General features: G+C 43.3%; 2 protein-coding genes across 20 annotated transcripts in view; one reads left to right on the top strand and one right to left on the bottom strand.

Moving 5' to 3' along the window:
- LOC130293498 (taste receptor type 1 member 2-like) overlaps nt 1-20094 on the bottom strand; it is a 261468-nt gene that overhangs the window by 111964 nt on the left and 129410 nt on the right. Inside the window, exon 6 of one of the 17 annotated variants that reach the window (XR_008848225.1) lies at nt 19782-19899. The exons of the other annotated variants lie outside the window; for them this stretch is intronic. The gene's annotated coding sequence lies outside the window, so the exon portion shown is untranslated. Of the gene's footprint in view, nt 1-19781; nt 19900-20094 lie in introns of those variants that run through there. 17 annotated transcript variants of the gene reach the window in all.
- Nucleotides 1-20094, top strand: part of MIB2 (MIB E3 ubiquitin protein ligase 2) — a 105485-nt gene that overhangs the window by 52998 nt on the left and 32393 nt on the right. For 2 of the 3 annotated variants that reach the window (XM_056542243.1, XM_056542244.1), the window contains exons 3-10: nt 436-607; nt 7713-7819; nt 9149-9343; nt 10042-10184; nt 13116-13223; nt 14908-15012; nt 16668-16830; nt 19711-19844. In XM_056542243.1, coding sequence (XP_056398218.1) covers nt 436-607; nt 7713-7819; nt 9149-9343; nt 10042-10184; nt 13116-13223; nt 14908-15012; nt 16668-16830; nt 19711-19844 — 1127 coding nt within the window. The remainder of the gene's footprint in view (nt 1-435; nt 608-7712; nt 7820-9148; nt 9344-10041; nt 10185-13115; nt 13224-14907; nt 15013-16667; nt 16831-19710; nt 19845-20094) is intronic. The other variant, XM_056542245.1, reaches the window with a different exon arrangement.

Genomic DNA, 20094 nt, shown 5'->3' with positions numbered 1-20094 from the left:
AATAAGGGATCATTCACACTACTGAAATTCCACTACATGTAGAAAACATTAATGTGAATGGGTTTTCCATGGACCTATTCACACTGTGGAATTTTCGAGGTGGAATTTTCCGGACCCGTTGAAGGAATAACCATGGACGCGAGGGATGTATTTTTATGGAATCTCCTTTTGTCCAGCCTTGGTTTAGCCTCTATTGCAGTATTTTCCAACCAGGTTGCCTCAAGCTATTGCAGAACTATTACTCCTAGCATGCTGGGTGTTGCAGCTTTGCAACAGCTGGGGGGCATCCTTGTGGGGAAACACTGCTCTGTCGATTGATGTAAAAGGTAGTTGACCCCCTGGGTCCAGGGATCATTTGGTTGCTCATATGCACATATTATGTCATCAATGTTGAGTTACCATGACCTGGTCTGAAAAGGTTATCCTGTTCCTCAGGTGTCCGTCATCCGAATATCATTTGCGACTGTTGCAAGAAGCATGGGATTCGTGGAATGCGCTGGAAGTGTAAAGTCTGCTTTGACTATGACCTGTGTACTCAGTGCTACATGCACAACAAGCATGACCTTTCCCATGCGTTCGAGAGATACGAGACTGCCCATTCTCGGCCGTAAGTAAAGGGTTGTGGTTGTGGAAATATTGTACATGTCTCTACAGACTCGGGTCTGTGCTAATCTGTAGAAACGGAATGTGATTAGAATCTCTCAGTAGTGCAGCCTCATGATGTGGGACTGTATATTCAAAGAGGTTATTTTTTTCTTAGAAAGGCTAGGCTGGGCTATTGAAAAACAAAAAAAATAGCATTACTCACCTCACTACCCCCCTACCTTTGCCAGTTAAGTGCTTACGGAATCCCTGATCATATCCACTTCTGGTTCCTGTCTCTGCACAGGAAATGACTGCAAATGTCCCCTTAGCCAATCACTGGCTGTGGCATGTCACTTCTGTAGCCAGTAATTGGCTGAACAATAATTTCCTGGGTTTCAACAGTGTGAAGGGGGAAGCTGGTATTACTGCTCAGTAGATTTATGACTCATTAGATAAGGCAACAGGAAGCTGTTCTCAGTTAATGTCACATCACTGGTCTTGTGCTGAGGGGGGGGAGGGGCTCTGCTTTCAGAGCCTGTGATGTGACATCATATCTAATAGCGCAGCTAATATAGGGAGATCGCTGCACTATGGCTAATATCATTATATTGGTAAGTTGCTTTATTATACTTTTTGACACCATACACAGGTATTGAGTGATAAAACATTTCCATGTGAATCTAATATTTCACTCTCCTTGCCAGAGGTCACCAGAGACAACAATTTATGCTCCTAGCACAGAATTACTTTTCATCTAATAATCTTAGGATACATTTCATTAGGGCAAAATTGCTGCATATTTTACATACGAATCTACAGCAGAAATGTCCTGCATGGAATTGGACCTGCAATGTGGATTTTAAAATCTGCTTTATTTCTTTCTCATTATTCACCTATTTGTTGCAGATTTTCTCCATTTAGTTGCAATGAGAAGAGAAAAATCTATAGTGAAGTTTGTAGAGTTGTGCATTTCGCTTTTGAGCGACCTACAGATCTTCAGCAAAATTTGCATGAGCAGATTTCAAAGCCATTGACTGATTCTTCCTTTGTCTGGGATGAAGAGGAGTTAGAGGAATTAGATCAGCGTCCACCTGCATAGAGTATCACTGATGTCAGGATTCACAGTAGGAAGAAGGGCATGTTGGCCGCTCATCAAAGTCCAGACACGAGAGGAGTTAAAGAAAAGCCAACATGCATGGCCGCAGAAGGGAATTCATTGTATTCATTCAAGGGGATCAACTCTCCCGGGGGGGGGGGGGGCTTATTGCAGGGAAGATACAGAAAGGAAAGGCTATTTCATAAGCATGAGAAACTTTGACTTCTTCACTGTTTTGGAAATTAACTATTTAAAGGGTACCTTTCATCAAAAAAAACTTTTGATATATTCTAGATTAATGTATGCAGAATAACTTTCCAATAGCATGTTATTAAAAAATATTCTTCTTTCTATTTCATTTTCCACTTTTAAAAAATCACCACTAGGGGTCTCCCTACCAGTCCTTTTTTATAGATTTCAGACTCATGCTGCAGTCATAAATCTCAGACTGCAGCCGGGATACAGACAAGCTCAGCACTGCTCCCTGGCAGTGAGCAGTGGTGAGTTTGTCTGTGTTCCGGCTTTGAAATCTGCTCACTGGTTGCTCTTATACTTGCACATGACTGCTCAGGCGAGGTATTTCCTGCTGCTATGTATGCAATCAGTGTACACTGTAGAGCAGTGGTCTTCAACCTGCAGACCTCCAGATGTTACAAAACTACAACTCCCAGCATGCCCGGGCATGCTGGGAGTTAGAGTTTTGCAACATCTGGAGGTCCGCAGGTTGAAGATCCCTGCTGTAGAGTATTAGGCCTATGTTGCAAGTGCTCACAGTGTAATTCCTTAAAAATTACAGTTTATGGACAGGTGCAGAAAATATATTTTTACATAAGGTATGCTAGTAGTTGCAATTTGCAACCTTCTCCTAGCTTTATACCTTTCTCATGTAAATGCGTTCCTCCCAGTAATACATGCTGAATATGAGGTCTGGGAATCCAGTAAGCTGCGGCTTCCACTAGCTGTGATGTACAGGTGCAGAAAATATATTTTTACATAAGGTATGCTAGTAGTTGCAATTTGCAACCTTCTCCTAGCTTTATACCTTTCTCATGTAAATGCGTTCCTCCCAGTAATACATGCTGAATATGAGGTCTGGGAATCCAGTAAGCTGCGGCTTCCACTAGCTGTGATGTACAGGGGTGGCAAACCAACTCTCCTCCTCCCCCCCGACTCTGCTGTGTGTATGTGCACTTCTCCCTCTCTACACTTTGATACAGTCTGTGTGATCTTCTCGATTCCCACTTTATTACGGTCTTTGATCCTTGTTTGATCCTACCCTTCACAAGCTCTCACGAAGGCTAGGATTCCACTAAGGTTTTTCCACACAAAAACGCCCATTTTGCCGCACTGCGTTTTTTCAGTGAATAAAGGCTGGTTTTACTCAAGCATAGTTCAGATGCAGTTGCAATTTTTTGTGTCCATATTACAAGTCCAGGCCTGACTGCAGGTCTGAAGACCCAAACAACACAGTGCGGAGATATGAGGAAAGATATGCAGCAGTTATGTTAAAGCCATTCTATCTGGCCCTAATTTGTGAGGCTGCAGTTGTACACTCCACCAATAGAGGGCGACAACCCCCTTACAATTAAGATGGAGTTATGTCATAGGGGACAAATAAAAGAGATTTATAATAGAACTTACAGCAGGTTTACCAGAGCACAGACTTTTTTTTTTAGCTATTTTATGATTTTCTTACAGATACATAAAAATCAGGCTTCATTAATAAAAAATACCCATAAAGCATCGCCTTTCTCCTCTCACATGTTGTATTGTCTGAAGCCGCGTAGTTCATTTCCCGCTAAGCGCACCGCTTTTGGCTATAGGATAATGATTGCAGTTGGTAAAGAGATACATCATGTTCTCAGCTAATTGTCATGTTATGCAATGAGCAGCAAAGTCATTGTAGACGATGGCGGCGGTAATTAGCATTGCTTGCCGAAACATAATCTTCTGTAAAAACTGCTGGAATGACCGCCAGGCACTCCGATGTACTCGGGAAAGCTGGGCATCCCTGCAGAGTTTTGTATAGCAATGAGTCAGGAAGATTCTCTGTACACAGGAGGTCACTGCTGAACGTTCACATTATATATGCATTTAAAATGGGGAAAAAAGAAAAAAGTAGTCCGGCACTACTGATGTGGCCCAAAACCAATTATGCGCTTAGTAGCGGCTGTGGATGGTTTATCCTACTGGATAAGCAGTGGTGGAGCTAACATGTGGAAAAAATAGCAATATGCAAACCGTGAAGGGAAAAGAAATCTACGTTGCAATCACCACGTTTGTAGTTGCAAAAAGTTACCCGTATATACTCGAGTATAAGCCGACCCGAATATAAGCCGAGGCCCCTAATTTCACCCCAAAAACCCAGGAAAAGTTATTGACTCGACTATAAGCCTAGGGTGGGAAATACATCATCCCCCCCCCCCATGTCATCATCCAGACCCCCCCCGTCATCATCCAGACCCCCGTCATCATCCAGACCCCCGTCATCATCCCCCCCCCCTTCATCATCACCGCCTGTCAATCCCTTCAGCCATCGGCTGTTCGGGCATGCTAGGAGTTGTAGTTTTGAAACCTCTGGAGGTCTGCAGGTTGAAGACCACTGCGGCCTTCGTCATCATCCAGACACCCGTCATCATCCCTCCGCCCTTTCATCATCACCGCCTGTCAATCCCTTCTCAGTGGTCTTCAACCTGCGGACCTCCAGATGTTGCAAAATGACAACTCCCAGCATTCCTGGACAGCTGATGACTGTCCGGGCATGCTGGGAGTTGTAGTTTTGCAACATCTGGAGGTCCGCAGTTTGAAGACCACTGAGAAGGGATTGACAGGCGGAGAGTTCACTCGAGTATAAGCCGAGGGGGGGGGGGGGGGGGGGCGTTTTCAGCACAAAAAATCGTGCTGAAAAACTCTGCTTATACTCGAGTATATACGGTAGTCCATCTTTATTGAAGAATCGCACAGTACATTAGTACAGAAGGGAAGGGAGGAAAACAGACATCAGCTCCAGAGGTGTGGGGAAGGTTTTCCTTGCACACCTTGGTTCCTCTGATACCTGTGGATGGACATTTGGACAGTAGATCTTATGGTAAAATGACACTATTGACAGGACAATGCATTATGCTGCGGGGGTTGTAAAGTCATGAATTGGCTCCAAAACACAATAGTTTATCTTGTTCCCTGGCCTTCACAGTCCCCTGATCTTATTCTTATAGAGCATTAGTAGGATGAGATAGAACAAGCTGTTCAGGGCATGTCAGGACCTCCATCTAATCTACGGCACCAGAGAGAAGTCATCCTGCATGGGACCATTTTCCTGCAATTTCAACATCTAGTGGGATCTACCCTATGATGAATTACTGAGATTCTAAAGGCCAAAGGTAGAGATGAGCGAACCTACAGTAAATTTGATTCGTCACAAACTTCTCGGCTCGGCAGTTGATGGCTTATCCTGCATAAATTAGTTCAGCTTTCAGGTGCTCCCGTGGGCTGGAAAAGGTGGATACATTCCTAGGAAAGAGTCTCCTAGGACTGTATCCACCTTTTCCAGCCCACCAGAGCACCTGAAAGCTGAACTAATTTATGCAGGAAAAGTCATCAACTGCCGAGCCGAGAAGTTCGTGACGAATCGAATTTACTGTAAGTTCGCTCATCTCTAGTCAAAGGGAGTCCCACACACTACTATATAGGAGGGGGCTCTAATAAAATGGCCATTTAATGTAATTTAGGGCCATACAAGGTATAGGAGAAAGTTGTAATACGTGTTATAATGCAGTGAAAAAGCGATATCTGTTTGAACAAAACCAGGAAAAAAAACATTTAATTAGTCCCAGAAATGAGAAGTGCAACAGGAACACTGCGATAAGAAGATCCTGTGATCATGACTGGAAGTTCTGGATGGTCAATCATAGTCACCACCTAGAACAGTGGTCCCCAACCCAGTCCTTAAAGTGTGCCCGACAGATCCAACAACATTTTATATATATATATATATATATATATATATATATATATATATCACACAGTACCTATTCCTGACCATGTGCATCTAATTTTTATGTGTCTAGCACCTTTATTTATTTTCTTATTACACTTTTAATTTAGCTCACTAGTCTGAATTCCTCTCAAAGGGAGGGGGCGTGGCCTCACTGTGCAGGTCTCCGCCCCCTCCCTCAGTATGCTGTCTGCTCACATCTCCCCTAGCATTAGCAAAACTACAACTCCCAGCTTGTCCTCACTGACAGTAGCCGGACACAAGCTGACAGTGGGAGGATTGTTCCTCCAGCTATGAGCCCTGCACTCACAGCTGTCAATCAAGGAAGTGTGTCCATAACATAGGTGATGACTCATGGACACAGCAGGACTAGTATGTGTCCAAGCAGGCAGGGGGGGCAGTTGTTTGACTGGATTTTACAGTATGAAATACTGAAAATGTTCTAATGAAGCAATTGCAAACCCTACTGGTTATACATGCTTTACAACATATCAAAAGTTTTTGTATCTGACAGTGCCCATTTAATGGGGAAATATAGTATGGATGTAGCTATGTGCTAAATGGGGTTGTCTCTTTATAAAAAGTAGCCATTGCCGTTTTCCTTCTCGAACCCTGATATATCGCAACCCCTGCTGGTGATTGTCTATAGCAGTGGTCTTCAACCTGTGGACCTCCAGATGTTGCCGTTGGCTGTCCGGGCATGCTGGGAGTTGTAGTTTTGCAACATCTGGATGTCCGCAGGTTGAAGACCACTGGCCTATAGCATTACATTCAGCTATTCAGATGAATTATCATCCATGTAATGTGAAGGGTCCACCGGAGCAGGAGTCACAGGGGTGAGGGGGGGGGGGGGTCACCAACAGGGGACAGAATGTGCACGACACTATGCACCAACTGATGGAGAGAGATGGCCGTCTATGTTGTCATCTCGCTGGTGACAGCATACATGACCACAGACTACGTCACTCACACAGTTAACAAGATTTCAGGAGCTTGAGAAAGCTGTGTGGTAACCCTGTAAATGGGTGGGTGTTATAGTTGTCACTCCATAGATATATCAGGGAAATGGCTGAATAGCTAGGGGATGATGACGTGAGTACTTTTCTGGAAATTCTATCATATTAAGGGAAGGGTCAGACATGCCGTATTTTGCCGTATCAGTAGTTTTTTCTGGAGATAATTTTGATATCCCTTTACTTCAATGGGTAGGAAAATAGGCAGCAAAATACAGCACGTGTGACCCTACCCTAGTAGTAGGATTTTGGCACAAAACATGTAAAGGCTAAGTCTAATGTTAGTTAAAGGGGTATTCCCAGTTTATAATGCTTTAGCATATTGCCAGGATATCCCATTTCATTATGATCGGTGAGGATCATACCTTTAGGATTAACTGATTCCTCCAATCAGATATTAAAGGGGTATTCCAGGTAAAAACTTGAGTTTAGTTGTTCTTTTCTGTCTAACTGCTCTCTGATGACACCTGTCTCGGGAACTGTCCAGAGTAGGAGCGAATCCCCATAGAAAACCTCTTATGCTCCTGACAGTTCCTGAGACAGACAGAGGTGTCAGCAGAGAGCACTGTTGTCAGATAGAAAAGAACAACTCAAGTTCAGCAGCTGATAACTATTGGAAGGATTAAGATTTTTTAATAGAAGTAATTTACAAATCTATTTAACTTTCTGTAGCTTTTTTTTCCTGGAATACCCCTTTAATGTCCTGTCTTGAGGATGTGCCATATATCAAAATGTTTTAGAAAACCCCTTTACCTTGTGCTGCTGCCCTCTTTATTTAAATAATTATGGGGATCCATAGTAATCAGGAAGTGGTATATCCCAGCGATAGGTCATCACTTCTTGTGGTAACAAACCCCCAAATACGGGACACAACTCTTGGGCAGGTATGGCATAGTAAATCGAAGAAAGCAGCCATGTCTTTTTTAATCTTGGGGAAAAAAAACAGTCACCTTTTTAGGCTAAAGTCTGTTTTTCATAGTTATTTAGTTATGGTGTCCTAAAGTTTTTCTTTTTTCTTTTCTAGAGTTATGCTGACTCCCCGACAGGGATTGCCCCGTATAGTCCTCAAAGGGATCTTCCAAGGAGCCAAAGTTGTGCGCGGACCTGACTGGGAATGGGGGAACCAGGACGGTAAGTGTAATGACAATGTCAAGTGGTAGATAAGGGATTGGGGCCAGGAAAGGGCATCTGTTATATCCACCATATGACAAGATGTCTGGCCTATCGCTAATATACTGTATGCCATCCCTTGCTGATTAAAAATAAGGGCGAGCTCGGAAACTTTGGACATTGTGCCTCACATTTAATGGACAGGGGATTCAAGGGGGTGGCCTTATTAGTCATATATATCCAGGGGTGTGGAAATATTTTTAAAAACTACTTCCCTCATGACAATCCACTTGTCCTGGTACATAAAATAATTTCAACCAAAATAGTATGCAAATAAGTTATTTTATTCATAGAAACGTAATAGGCAGACCAGTATGTCACCCCATTAGGTGGATAGGGCCCCTGATAAGTAAGTCCGCCCCATTAAGTAGGTAGTGCCCTTTAGGAAGGTATGTCACTTTATCAATTCGGTACGTCTCCTTATCAGGCAGGTAGGGCTCCCCTAGTGAGTAAATAATGCCCCATATAGATATGTCCCCCCAGTTGGTAGGAAGGGGTGGGCTTCCCCAGTAGACAGACAGAGCCCCAGATAGATATGTCCCCTATTAGGTCGAGCTCCCCCATATGAAGACAGGCCCCCGGATAGATATGACCCCCATTAGGTAGAGCTCCCCCATATGTAGACAGGTCCGCAGATAGATATGACCCCCATCAGGTAGGGCTCCCCAGTAGGTAGTCATACCCCTAAATAGATATGACCAACATCAGGTAGGGCTCCCTAGTAGGTAGTCAGACACCCAGATATATATGACCCCCAGATAGATTTGGGGGTCATATCTATTTGGGGGCATGTCTACCTACTAGGGAGTCCTACCTGTTGATCAGGTATGGCTTCCCAGTAGGTAGACAGGCCCCCAGATGTATATGACCCCCGGCAGGTAGGGCTCTCATTTAAACAGTTTTACCCCCTAAGTAGACAAGGTTAGCCCCTGGTGGTAGGCAGGTCCTCCCTTATTTAGTAAGTAGCTGCTAGTAAGTGACTACTACTTACATCTGCCTGCGGGGACATCCTGGCAGAGGTGCTCGCTATAAGTGACGTCATCGCAAGCGGCATCACGGAAACACGGAACCGGAACTTTTCCCACAACAACCAATCACAACTCAGGTAAAGTGGAAGCTGAGCTGTGGTTGGCTGCTGTGGGGAAATCACTCCATTTTTTTTCTCTTACACCATTTGATAAATCTCCCCAAATAAGTATGATGAAGAGTTATAGAACTTTATATTAAAATTCTGATAAGTAGCACGGGTCACTTTATAGTGTATAGAAATGTCTTTGTACTCTTACCTAGGTGGAGAATCCAAGGTCGGACGAGTTATTGATATTCGCGGATGGGATGTTGAGACAGGACGCAGTGTGGCAAGTGTTACCTGGGCAGATGGAACTACAAACGTTTACAGAGTTGGCCACAAGGGCAAAGTAGATCTAAAATGCATTGCCGATGCTCCAGGAGGACATTATTACAAAGACCATTTACCGAAGCTTGGTATGATATCATTGCATTTGTCAGTATGGCTGCATTTTCAATACAGATAATCAATATCTAGGGCTCTGTTCACATCATGTCTGATTACAAATATACACAGGAAGTATTGCCTGATGTATACATTTCACCCTGATACATACAAGGACATATGTCACCCTTTGACCCCATTTAAAAAAAAAAAACTATATTGCATAGTGTCCTTTTTTTCTTTTTTGTAGAATGTCTCTGTATAGAAAAGAACAGTCGACTATGCTTTTATATATAATTAATACCTTTATTAGGCTAAAGAAGACAAAATGCACATTCTTCAGGCCATAACTTAATGGAGCCCTGTGGATACAATTGATGTGTACAACAAGAGCTTTCCCATGTATATAAAAAATGTAGGGTTAAAGGGGTACTCCGCTGCTCAACGTTTGGAGCAAACTGTTCCGAATGCTGGAGCCGGCGCCGGGAGCTCGTGACGTCATAACCCTGCCCCCTCATGATGTCACGCCCCACCCCACCCCCCCATTGCAAGTCTATGGGAGGGGGCGTGACAGCCGCCACACCCCCTCCCATAGACTTACATTGAGGGGCGGGACGTGATGACATTGGGGCGGGGCTATGATGTCAGGAGCTCCCGGCGCTGGCTCCAGAGATCGGAACAGTTTGTTTCAAACGCCTTAAAGTGACATTTTTTATTATTGCCAATATAGGTAAACCTGCAGAAATTCAGAGGAAGGAGAGCTCAGAACGGCATCCATTCCAACATGGCGACAAAGTCAAATGTCTCCTGGATGTGGAAATCTTGCGAGAAATGCAAGAGGGACATGGTGGATGGAATCCTAAGATGGCAGAGGTAAATGTTTCTAGCATGTAGTGTAGACACATTTTTATTATAATATTTCATGCATTGGTTTTCAAAACGCTGTACTGCAGTTATGTATTATTTTTTCATGCATAATAATAGGAGAGAGGGCACTTCTCTTTTATTGTAGCAGTACCACTAAACCATGACACTACATTCTACTTTCTTTCTGTTGTTCCTCCAAGAAATATTAGACTAAATTGACAACTGGCTGTTACCAATCCCACTTGTCTCTGTACACTGTTTCCTTGTAGTGCCATAATCCCTTCTCCCCATTTATACACTCCTGTGTTCTATTGGCAGGAATGCCATTCGGTTGAGGTGGCCAGTTCATAGTGTAATTCTTGTTCAGGTCCTGCCCAGCCTCTGTTCCTGTTGGATCTACCTTCAGCCGTCTGGTTCTTTTCTTGTCTTTTCTTCTGCTTCCAGTTTCCGTATCCAATCCTAGTCTCTGGTTCCTTGTTGTCCCCCTGGCTCCTTCCACCCTGTTCCAAGACTTGGCCTACGTCTCACTCTCTAAACCGTTTCTGTCTCTCCTCTTGCTACCTCAGTTCTGAGACACGGTTCCCATCCAGCCTAGATGCCGTGTCCATTTGTGTTCCTCCTGGTTCTGATCTGTCTCCATCTGACCACACTTCAGTCCTGATCTCTGATTTCTATCCTGTTCTGTTTCCCCTCTTGCTCGTTCAGTGCAGTGACCAGGTTCCAATCCTGTCTACATGTTAGTGTCCAGTCATTGCTGCTGCATCTGACAAAAGGTGACTTTACTGAGGACTGTGACCTGTAGATCACCCTGCAGCAAAGTCCACACCTTCTGGGGTTTAAGCTGAAAACAAGAGAATCCCTTAATTTCTGAACCCCAGTCTAGCTATTGCAAAACCGGTTGCATCTTAAAGTGTACCTCTCATCCAACAAACATTTGATATATTAAAGTTCATTCCCTATTGAATTATTTTGTAATTGGTTTGAATAAATTTTTTTTGCCTCCTTTATGGTGTATTTTAACTGTAAAACATTAACCAGTAGGGGTCTCCCTAGCAGTCCTGCCGCAAGCCTTCTGTATTGATTTCTGACTCGTGCCGACCTGGTATGAGTCCGAAATCGCAGACCACGTGACTAGCTCAGCGTAATTCCTCGCCTGTCAATCAGACAGGTGGAAGCGAACACTATGCTTGTTTCACAGCAGGGCGTGCTCCTGACATGGCCAAATGTCAGTGCAGCGCTGCCCTGCATACCCTCACCAGTGAACAAGCCTCCACCGCCGCTCCGCTACAGTAAAGACAACCACCGCCCCCGCCCCTGCCACCTGTGAATAAGCTGCCACTACGCCAACGCTACAGAGGACTTTACTAGCACAGCGCTGCGAGCACTGCGGCCTACTGGAGACCGTGAGATAGTGGTGGAGATGTTCTCACCTTCTTCCAGACGGCCTGCAGCTCTAAACTCCGCTGCTCCTTGCTCCTTCTCGGTCCCCAGACTGAAGCGAAGTAAGGGCGGAAACTGTGCCCCCCAGCAGGCTTCAGTGACGTAGCACCTGCTGGGGCCCGCCCACATCCTTCTGCCGGCAGCAGTAGCAAGAAGACAGGCGAATTAGAGCTTTTTAAAGCTCCTAAAACATCTTTAAGGGCGGGGGGGTGTTAGGTGTAGTTAGGGAACATAGCTTGAGTTAGTTTAGAAAAGTTTATTTAGTGATAGGTACTCTTTAAGGATCTGTTTTCAAGCCCATTCAATGTAATGCATATATTTACTGATACAGACATGTCTGTAGGCTGTTTTTGGTGTTATAACATCCTTATAAGACTAGAAAGACTTTTAAGGGTTTTTTCGAACAACAACCAAGCTCTGCAGAACCAGTAAAATAGCTGCAAGGTAAATGTCCCCTTTTTGAGGCTGCCCACCTCAGGACTCCAGCTCTCATCATAGGTTCCTCATATCCTCTTACTGCAGACTGTTACACCTTTTGTTAGCCTAGTATTAAAGGGGTATTCCAGCCATATACATCTTATTCCCTATCCAAATCCCGCCTCTGGGACCCTCCCGCGATCTCCATGCAGCATCCACATTCTATGCTGGGCTGCCGCTCCAGTCTCGTATACCTCTTTGTTTCCGGGACTGGAGATGTGCTGCAACGCCACACCCCCTCGTGACATCACACCACGCCCCATCCATTCATGTCCTTTGGATAGGGGATAAGATTTTTATGGCCGGAATACCCCTTTAAGTGGCCTCAGCAACTGTGCTAACTTGGGGGCCAACCTGAAAATCTGGAGTGGCCCAGGAAGAGGATTAAAGGTCCCACTACCAAAGCAGGTAATTTGGTAACAGGACCTACCAAATTCCCTAGCAAGCTAAGAAATGTTAACTATTTGCTGGACTCCTCATATCAAACCTAGCTTTCCCTGGATGATATATGCGCTTCCTGAAACCTGATGTCCACATACAACAGATACCTTGGGGAAATATAGGGATCCCCAAACACCATTCCTGTCACTGTCTCACACGAGCCATTGTCAGTCCCTTAGATTTTGAATAGAGCAATGGACATGCTTGACAACCACCACTCTATAAATGCGGAATAATGGCTTGTTCTGTTTCAGGGATTGGTTGGTCCACCAACCTTTCTACATTTATTAGGTAGATGATGGGTGATAAATGTAATTTGTGGGAAATCCCTTTATTTTAAGGCATCTATAAGATGCACTGCCAATAACGCGATAAGTGAATGACACTTCTAAATGGGGGGGGGGGGGGGGTGGAAAAGTTCCCTGCACTATATGTTAATTCAGTCATGTGACACTCTATGGTGCTTTTAATAGGCAAGGGGGATCACATGAGCCCTGTTAGACCTGGTTTTCTATGATGGCAGATGCTGGTTATTATTATTATTATCATTGCTGTTTATAAGTCTGGTTCGTTGTGCAGTTTATAGGTCAAACAGGAACCGTTCACCGGATTACAGAACGAGGAGACGTCAGAGTTCAGTACAACAGTGAAACGCGTTGGACCTTCCATCCTGGAGCGCTAACAAAGGTACCTGGAGAGCAGAATACAATGGTCCAAGTAGTTTCTAATAGGATTTATTATTTTCAATCATTCCTAATGTTTAGAAGAGAGACACAAGGTGTAAATTCCTCTCTCCTGACATCAGTTCACTCTATGGACATTACATGCACTTCCCCTGGAGATGCTGCAGTCGTGATGATCACACTCACAGATGCTTGTGACGTCATATAATCCCTGAAAATCATTATTAGATCAGATGACTTTTACTACAGGTTTAGTAATATTTTTTTATATTTTTTTTTATACTGTTTTTACATATGTTTTGCATATGTGTTACATATGTTATGCAATTTTACATAAATTTACATACTTCCTTTCTTGTGATTTGAAGAAATGCATAATTTACAGTAAATTATTATAAATAGTGGCCTACAAGATTACAGTCTAAGTTACATAGAGATAGATAGAAAGATATTCAATTGAAAAATCACTGCAGCACAAGTAGTATAGAAAAATGGTGTAGCTTTATTCCATCACAGGCTGGCAAGGCCAGCCTGTGATGGAATAAAGCTACACCATTTTTCTATACTAATTATGAATGCTGCAGTGATTTTTCTATTGAATATCTACATTGGGACCTGGACATCTCACTGGTGTGCACCCGGATACTATATATTCATACTGTTGGAGTGCTGCTGCTTCTCTCTTTGTTTAGATAGATAGATAAAATATAGATTTATTTGGCACAGATAATTACATAGATATTAGACAGAAAGACACAGATAATTACATATATAGATAGGTAGGTTTTAGATAGATGTGACAGAGATATTGCCTGAAGATGGTCGTGTGAGACTACCGAAATGTTGCACTCTTTGTATATCTTGCTAAAGATGGAAAAAATAGCATTTTTTTTGCACTAAAGACACCTTTTTGTGTGCTGCGGTTTTTTCTACTGTATTGAAGTTGGAGTACCCAACCAAGCCTCCTATGACTGCGTGCACCAATATACTCTTCATTAGCCTTGGGCAGATGTGCTGCTTCTTTGGAATTATAGATAGATAGATAGATAGATAGTAAAAAGATTTATTTGACTTATTTAATTACATAAATATTAGACAGAGAGACATAGATAGATAGATAATTGCTTATATAGATAGATGTAAGAGAGAGATGGATGGATAGATAGATAGATAGATAGATATTAGATAAATAGATAAATATTACATAAATAGATAGATAAATGTGACAGAGAGAGATAAAGATAGATAGAAAGATTGACCAAGAGGAGATGAAATTGAGGCCACAATGGTTAATGCTACACCTACATTTCCTATAATTAAGAGATACAGAAAGAATAATTCTTGTTCTTCATGCAAAGAACAAATGTTCTCTGTTGACTCCTTGACTTATCCATGAATGTAATGGCGGTTGCACCTGGGCGTTCTGTGCTCTGGCTTGTAGTTCCCCATGGTGCCTCTGCTTGAGATGGTGGGTGTATGTCTTGTGCATCCCATCACATTTGCGCAGTTTCTGCCACTCGGTGGTGTGATGTGCGTTCATTACCTAGTGCTTCCCTCCAGTGTTCAAGTACGAAATTACGCTTGACATTTTCCAAAACGCTTTGTATATTTTATAAGTTGCTCCCTTTCCATTGTGCTTAAGATAGAGATAAGCTTTTTGTTTTTATTATTTTTCTTTCCTTTTATAGCACAACAGTATTTGGGTTGGTGATGTTGTGCGTGTGATGGATGACATGGATACAGTCAAGAAGCTACAAGTTGGTCATGGGGAATGGACAGATGATATGGCCCCTGTGAGTGACATTAAATAGCGAGCACTAAAACTACACAGTGCTGCTTAGGAGTATCATTTAACTCTCTGTGCAAATTTGTCAATTCCTCATCTGTCTGATGATGCTATCATTCACCATTTTGAACAAATTCTTAGTGTAGCTAAAGCTGGTCATACACAGCAAGGTTCTTCAGTCTGTCAGTAATGGGACAATTGGGCCCAAATACATCAGTTCCTCCAATTTATCAAACCTGGACCATAAGCTTCGGCCAGCAGTATAGAAATGTTAGTGGTACTGCCATTATAAAAAGTACTAGTCCTCTAAATTGATAGTTTTAGATCCGGTACTGGGACTCAGGGAAAATGTTACACCTCGAACTTCTGCCTTTAATATAATGTCTTCAATGAGCATAGACCTAAAAGGGAGAAGGAGGTAGCTGCAGAAAGAGACACAGATAGACAGACAGCTAAATGCTCTGATAAGTGTTCTATCTCAGCCCAGTGTTGGGTTTACAACTGACACTGCTCAATACTGCTCTATAATGTCTCCATGCTGCTACCGATAGTGTGTTATAAAGATATAGGAGAGCAGTATCACCTCTTCTGTGTGTGTGTGTGTGTGTGTGTGTGTGTATGTGTGTGTGTGCAGTGTATGGGAGACATCATAACAGCTACTCTAAACCCAATAGCTGAAGCCGGAGCCTGCAGAGAAAAAAAATGCCATATACAACTTATAAAATGGCCAGAAATAGTGCTACTTCTCATGTACACACAATAACTAATCCTAAAAGGTTTGTTAAAGGTTAGTGACCATTTAAGAAAAAAAATAGGAAAGTCTTAATGAGTTTCTTAAGGACCAAATTGTTGTAGAAAAATCTGACCATGAACTTATGGATTTATATAAAAATAAGTCAGTGGATGATCCAGTATATATATATATATATATATATATATATATATATATATATATATATTGGAAAGGAAAAAGGTAGGGATAACACTCCATTGGGGTCCATAAACAACAGTTCTTTTAGCAACAGGAGCAGAAAAAATGAACCCAATTGAGGTGTTGTGTGCTTGCTTTGGACCAGACCATGGTTCCTTTTGGCCAAGCCAAGGGTGCATGTCTATATGGGGGTCAGGAGGAATAGCTGTCAGCCCAAAAAGCTATCTGTGTATGGCCACCTTTAGAAGAAAACAATGAATTAACCAAGAAGGATGCTACCCTACGTGTGATTGTTGGCTTTAACAAATCTAAAGTACTGCTCTATATTGTGAGCCCTTGAAAACAGTAAGTCCTCAGTGTGACATGTTGCATAGAACAATTGCAGTATGGAATTTGTTCAAAATGGTTGATAAAATTCCTAAAGTCTTTTTCTTATTGTCTTTACTCTCATCACACTTACTGGTAACGGCCAATAAATTGACAATAGATAGAGGAGAAAACCACAGGGTCACATTAGCTAGCCTTTACATAGACAGATCGCTGTGGGAAACACCACTGTCCTCTATTCATTCTAGGTTTTATTAATCTGTCTTCTTGCGGTGACCTGTAAAGACGTATAATAAAGATTACAATTTATTCTGTGCACGGAAGCTGGGAAAATCTCACAGCAGCTCCAGACTCTTGAAGCTAACAATAATCACTATTCTACACTCCCTGTCTTGTTGTATCAGGCACTAGGCCAGATTGGCAAAGTCATCAAAGTGTTTGAGGACGGAGACATGAGATTGTCTGTCGGTGGACAGTCCTGGACCTTTAACCCAGCCTGCCTGACGTCTTATCAGAGAGATGACGACGCAAACTTAATGACGACAGAAAACGTCAAGGAACCCAAACGTAAGAGATGAAACCAGTCATTTTACACTGCATAAAACATTGCATGGAAAATATAGTTTCCCCTTTATTCTTACTCACTACCTAATAAATCCTTTCTAAAAGCTTTGAACACCCAGTTACTGATTATAACCTGTCTACAGACACCATAGCTGCTGCTTGACTCTGCACTAGCTTAATGTTCCGCCAAGATCCAGCCGTTTTATCTCTCCCTCTATGACATTCTTGTGCTCTAGTAGACCATATGGACAGGGATGGTCTTTTCCATCTTCCGATTCAGACACTTCAAACACTGAGTAATTTTGTGAATAGCTTTGCCTTACTTATGCTTTTAGTGATCTTGAGAAACCTCTTACATAATAGATTAATCACTTCCAGTGACGTGGACAAAATTCTGCCTGTTATCTGTCAAACTGCATGACCTTAAAGGGGTACTTTACTTGCGCAGCCTTCCGGCTGCGTTTGGAACATTTAGTTCCGAGCGCTGTGCGCACGCTGCGGGAGTCGGCCACACCCCCTCGTACCGTCAGGTCACTCCCCCTCAATGCAAGTCTATGGGAGGGGGCATGACGGCCGTGGAGTATGCCTTTTAAAGGTCCCTATACACATTAGGAAAAAGTTGTCCTATCCTAGGGCTGGGCAGTATGGCCAAATATGTGTATCGCGGTATTTTTAAAACTTATGGTGGTTCCACAGTATAGAACAGTATTCCCCCCCCAAATTAATTATTAGCCAAGCGCTGCGCTGTCCCCATCGGGGTTCTACTCACGTCACCCGCAAGTGCTGCCCTCCTCGTCCTCCTGTTTGTTGTGGCCGCCAGCACTGACACTCTATACTGTATCCCTATGCCCGGGCTGCAAAAGGTAAACAAAAATAAACTTTAACGGATGTTTCTACGTTGGCCTTACGCTGGGGATGTGAACGTCGGACAGCCGTCAGCCTATCACTGGCCGCAGCGATGTTCCGTCTCGGCCGGTGATAGGCTGAGCCCACTGTCATGTGAGAAGCCGGCTTCTTACATCACAGTATGCTCAACCTATCACCGGCCGAGACGGAACATCGCTGCGGCCAGTGATAGTCTGATGGCTGTCCGACGTTCCCCTCTCCAGGAAGCTGGTCCTGACCGATGGGGAAGGTGAAGTTAAAGTTTAGTTTACCTTTTGCAGCCCGGGCATAGGGATACAGTATAGAGCAGTGATCTTCAACCTGCGGACCTCCAGATGTTGCAAAACTACAACTCCCAGCATGCCCGGACAGCCAACGGCTGTCTGGGCATGCTGGGAGTTGTAGTTTTGCAACATCTGGAGGTTGAAGAACACTGCTATAGAGTGTCAGCGCCGGCGGCTGCAACAAACAGGAGGACGAGGAGGGCAGCGCTTGCGGTGACATATGTGAGTTTTTACCCCGATGGGGACAGCGCAGCGCTGGGCTAATAATTAATTGAGGGGGGGGGGGCAGAACAGCGCTCGCAGGTCACATATGATTAGTTCCCCGATGGGGAAGCGCTGGGCTGATAATTAATTCATTACCAAGGGGGAGGGGCCAAACCGGTATTGCGGTATGGGTTAAAATTCATATCGTGCAGCACACAAATTTCGGTATTCGGTATGAACCGGTATACCGCCCAGCCCTATCCTAACCTGCTCATTTTGGTGCGACATGCTGACGGTCTAATGTGTATGGGGAGAGATGGATTGAACATGTTGGATTTCTCCTGCCTGATCCTTTTGTTCTAAGGGAGATAAGCTGCCGCCAGAGCTGTCTGGAAGTGAACTACCCCCTCTTTTCCCATTTGGAAAGCACACAATGCAACACAGTAGCATACTTCTATAGAATATAAGCTATGGTTTTGTTACATTCAGCTTATGCACCAGGGATACTTTTGGTTCTACTCCAAATTTATCTTTAGGTCCCAGTTCACCCACCAAGGGCCAAAGGTCTGTCCTTTTAGCTTTTGTTACACTGGTATGTATTGCACTTTCCTATACAGTGGCCTCCCAAGAAAAAGTATTTATTTATTCTTACATTGGGTGATGTATACCATAGTATGCCTATACAGTGGTATATGCCAGAGCTTTCACTTAGAGGTATATGTGTGACAAAGGCTTTAACACCCTTTGTGTGTCACAGTTCAGTTTATTGGCTGAATGCAGCTTTTAGTGTTCATAAAGTACAGGACATGTGCCCCGTGATCTTATTATGGGAAAAAAGTATTTGCAGTCTGAGGTTTTATACAGAGATTTTAATATTCAAAGCAGATCTGCCTTGGTTTGCCTTAGTTTTTTTTATTTTGCCTAATGTTTGGTTTTACATACACATGAATTACAGTAACTCTTCCTTTTGGAGGGGTTTAGCTCTTGGCTAATAATCCCCAGTCATGTTTCAAGGCTCTTGAAGTGACCTGTCAGAAGGTATTTAGGGTATAAAATAAGAGTGTGGCTGTATAGGGCTTTTGACCCTGAATCTGTACAAAACTCTTATTAGTTTGTTGACTCCTCCAGCACTGAGATATCACAGTCACATATGCGCTGGGCATTACAGTACAGCCGAGTGGCTTTCAATAGGAGGGGTAGAGGAAGTGATCAATGCCCAATGAAGAGCCCAACCGGTGAAGGACCTGAACTGTGCTGGGCTCTAGCAGCTGAGGAAACACCAAGTGGGCTCCAAAACCTAATTTGCATACCTTTTTAAACTGATATTTCGACCACCGGAGGGGTCAACGAACCGATGAAAGGTAGGTATGGGTTCATGGTCAAAAGTCCTACGTAACTTTGCTTAGCTTTATATTTTAAAAACCTTCTTTCACCTTCTTTTACATACAGCAAATGAGTGTACGAAAATGCGGCTACCTCAATGACTCCATCAAATGTCTATTTTTTACAGGTACATTGGTTTCCATCTTAGAGAAGATACTTGCTCAGAAGACTGATTGTGAGAGCCCAAGCTCTTTGGTTATTGAAGCAGCCCAAGGAAACACAGGCCGAGTGAGAGAATTACTACTGAAACACCCAGACAAGGTACCTCTCGTAATATGCAGGCCTACTATGGCGTCCTATAATTGTCATCATTATCCTGCAATCAAAAAAAAAATCTTTGGATTAAGTCTGTATACCCAGCGGATTCCTCCCCGTAGAATAACCCTTTACTTGATTGACCGTGGCTTGGTTTGATGGATTTGGCCGCCTTCCAGCAGGATTCCTTCCTTTAATATGAGGCAAACCAGACCCCGGCCTGCTTAGAATCACAGTCATTCCAGATGATTAAAAA

The sequence above is a fragment of the Hyla sarda genome, chromosome 10 (genome assembly GCF_029499605.1).
Source record: "Hyla sarda isolate aHylSar1 chromosome 10, aHylSar1.hap1, whole genome shotgun sequence".
Classification (NCBI taxonomy): domain Eukaryota; kingdom Metazoa; phylum Chordata; class Amphibia; order Anura; family Hylidae; genus Hyla; species Hyla sarda.
Note: the sequence above shows the minus strand (reverse complement) of the source record. Positions and strands in the feature narration are given on the sequence as shown.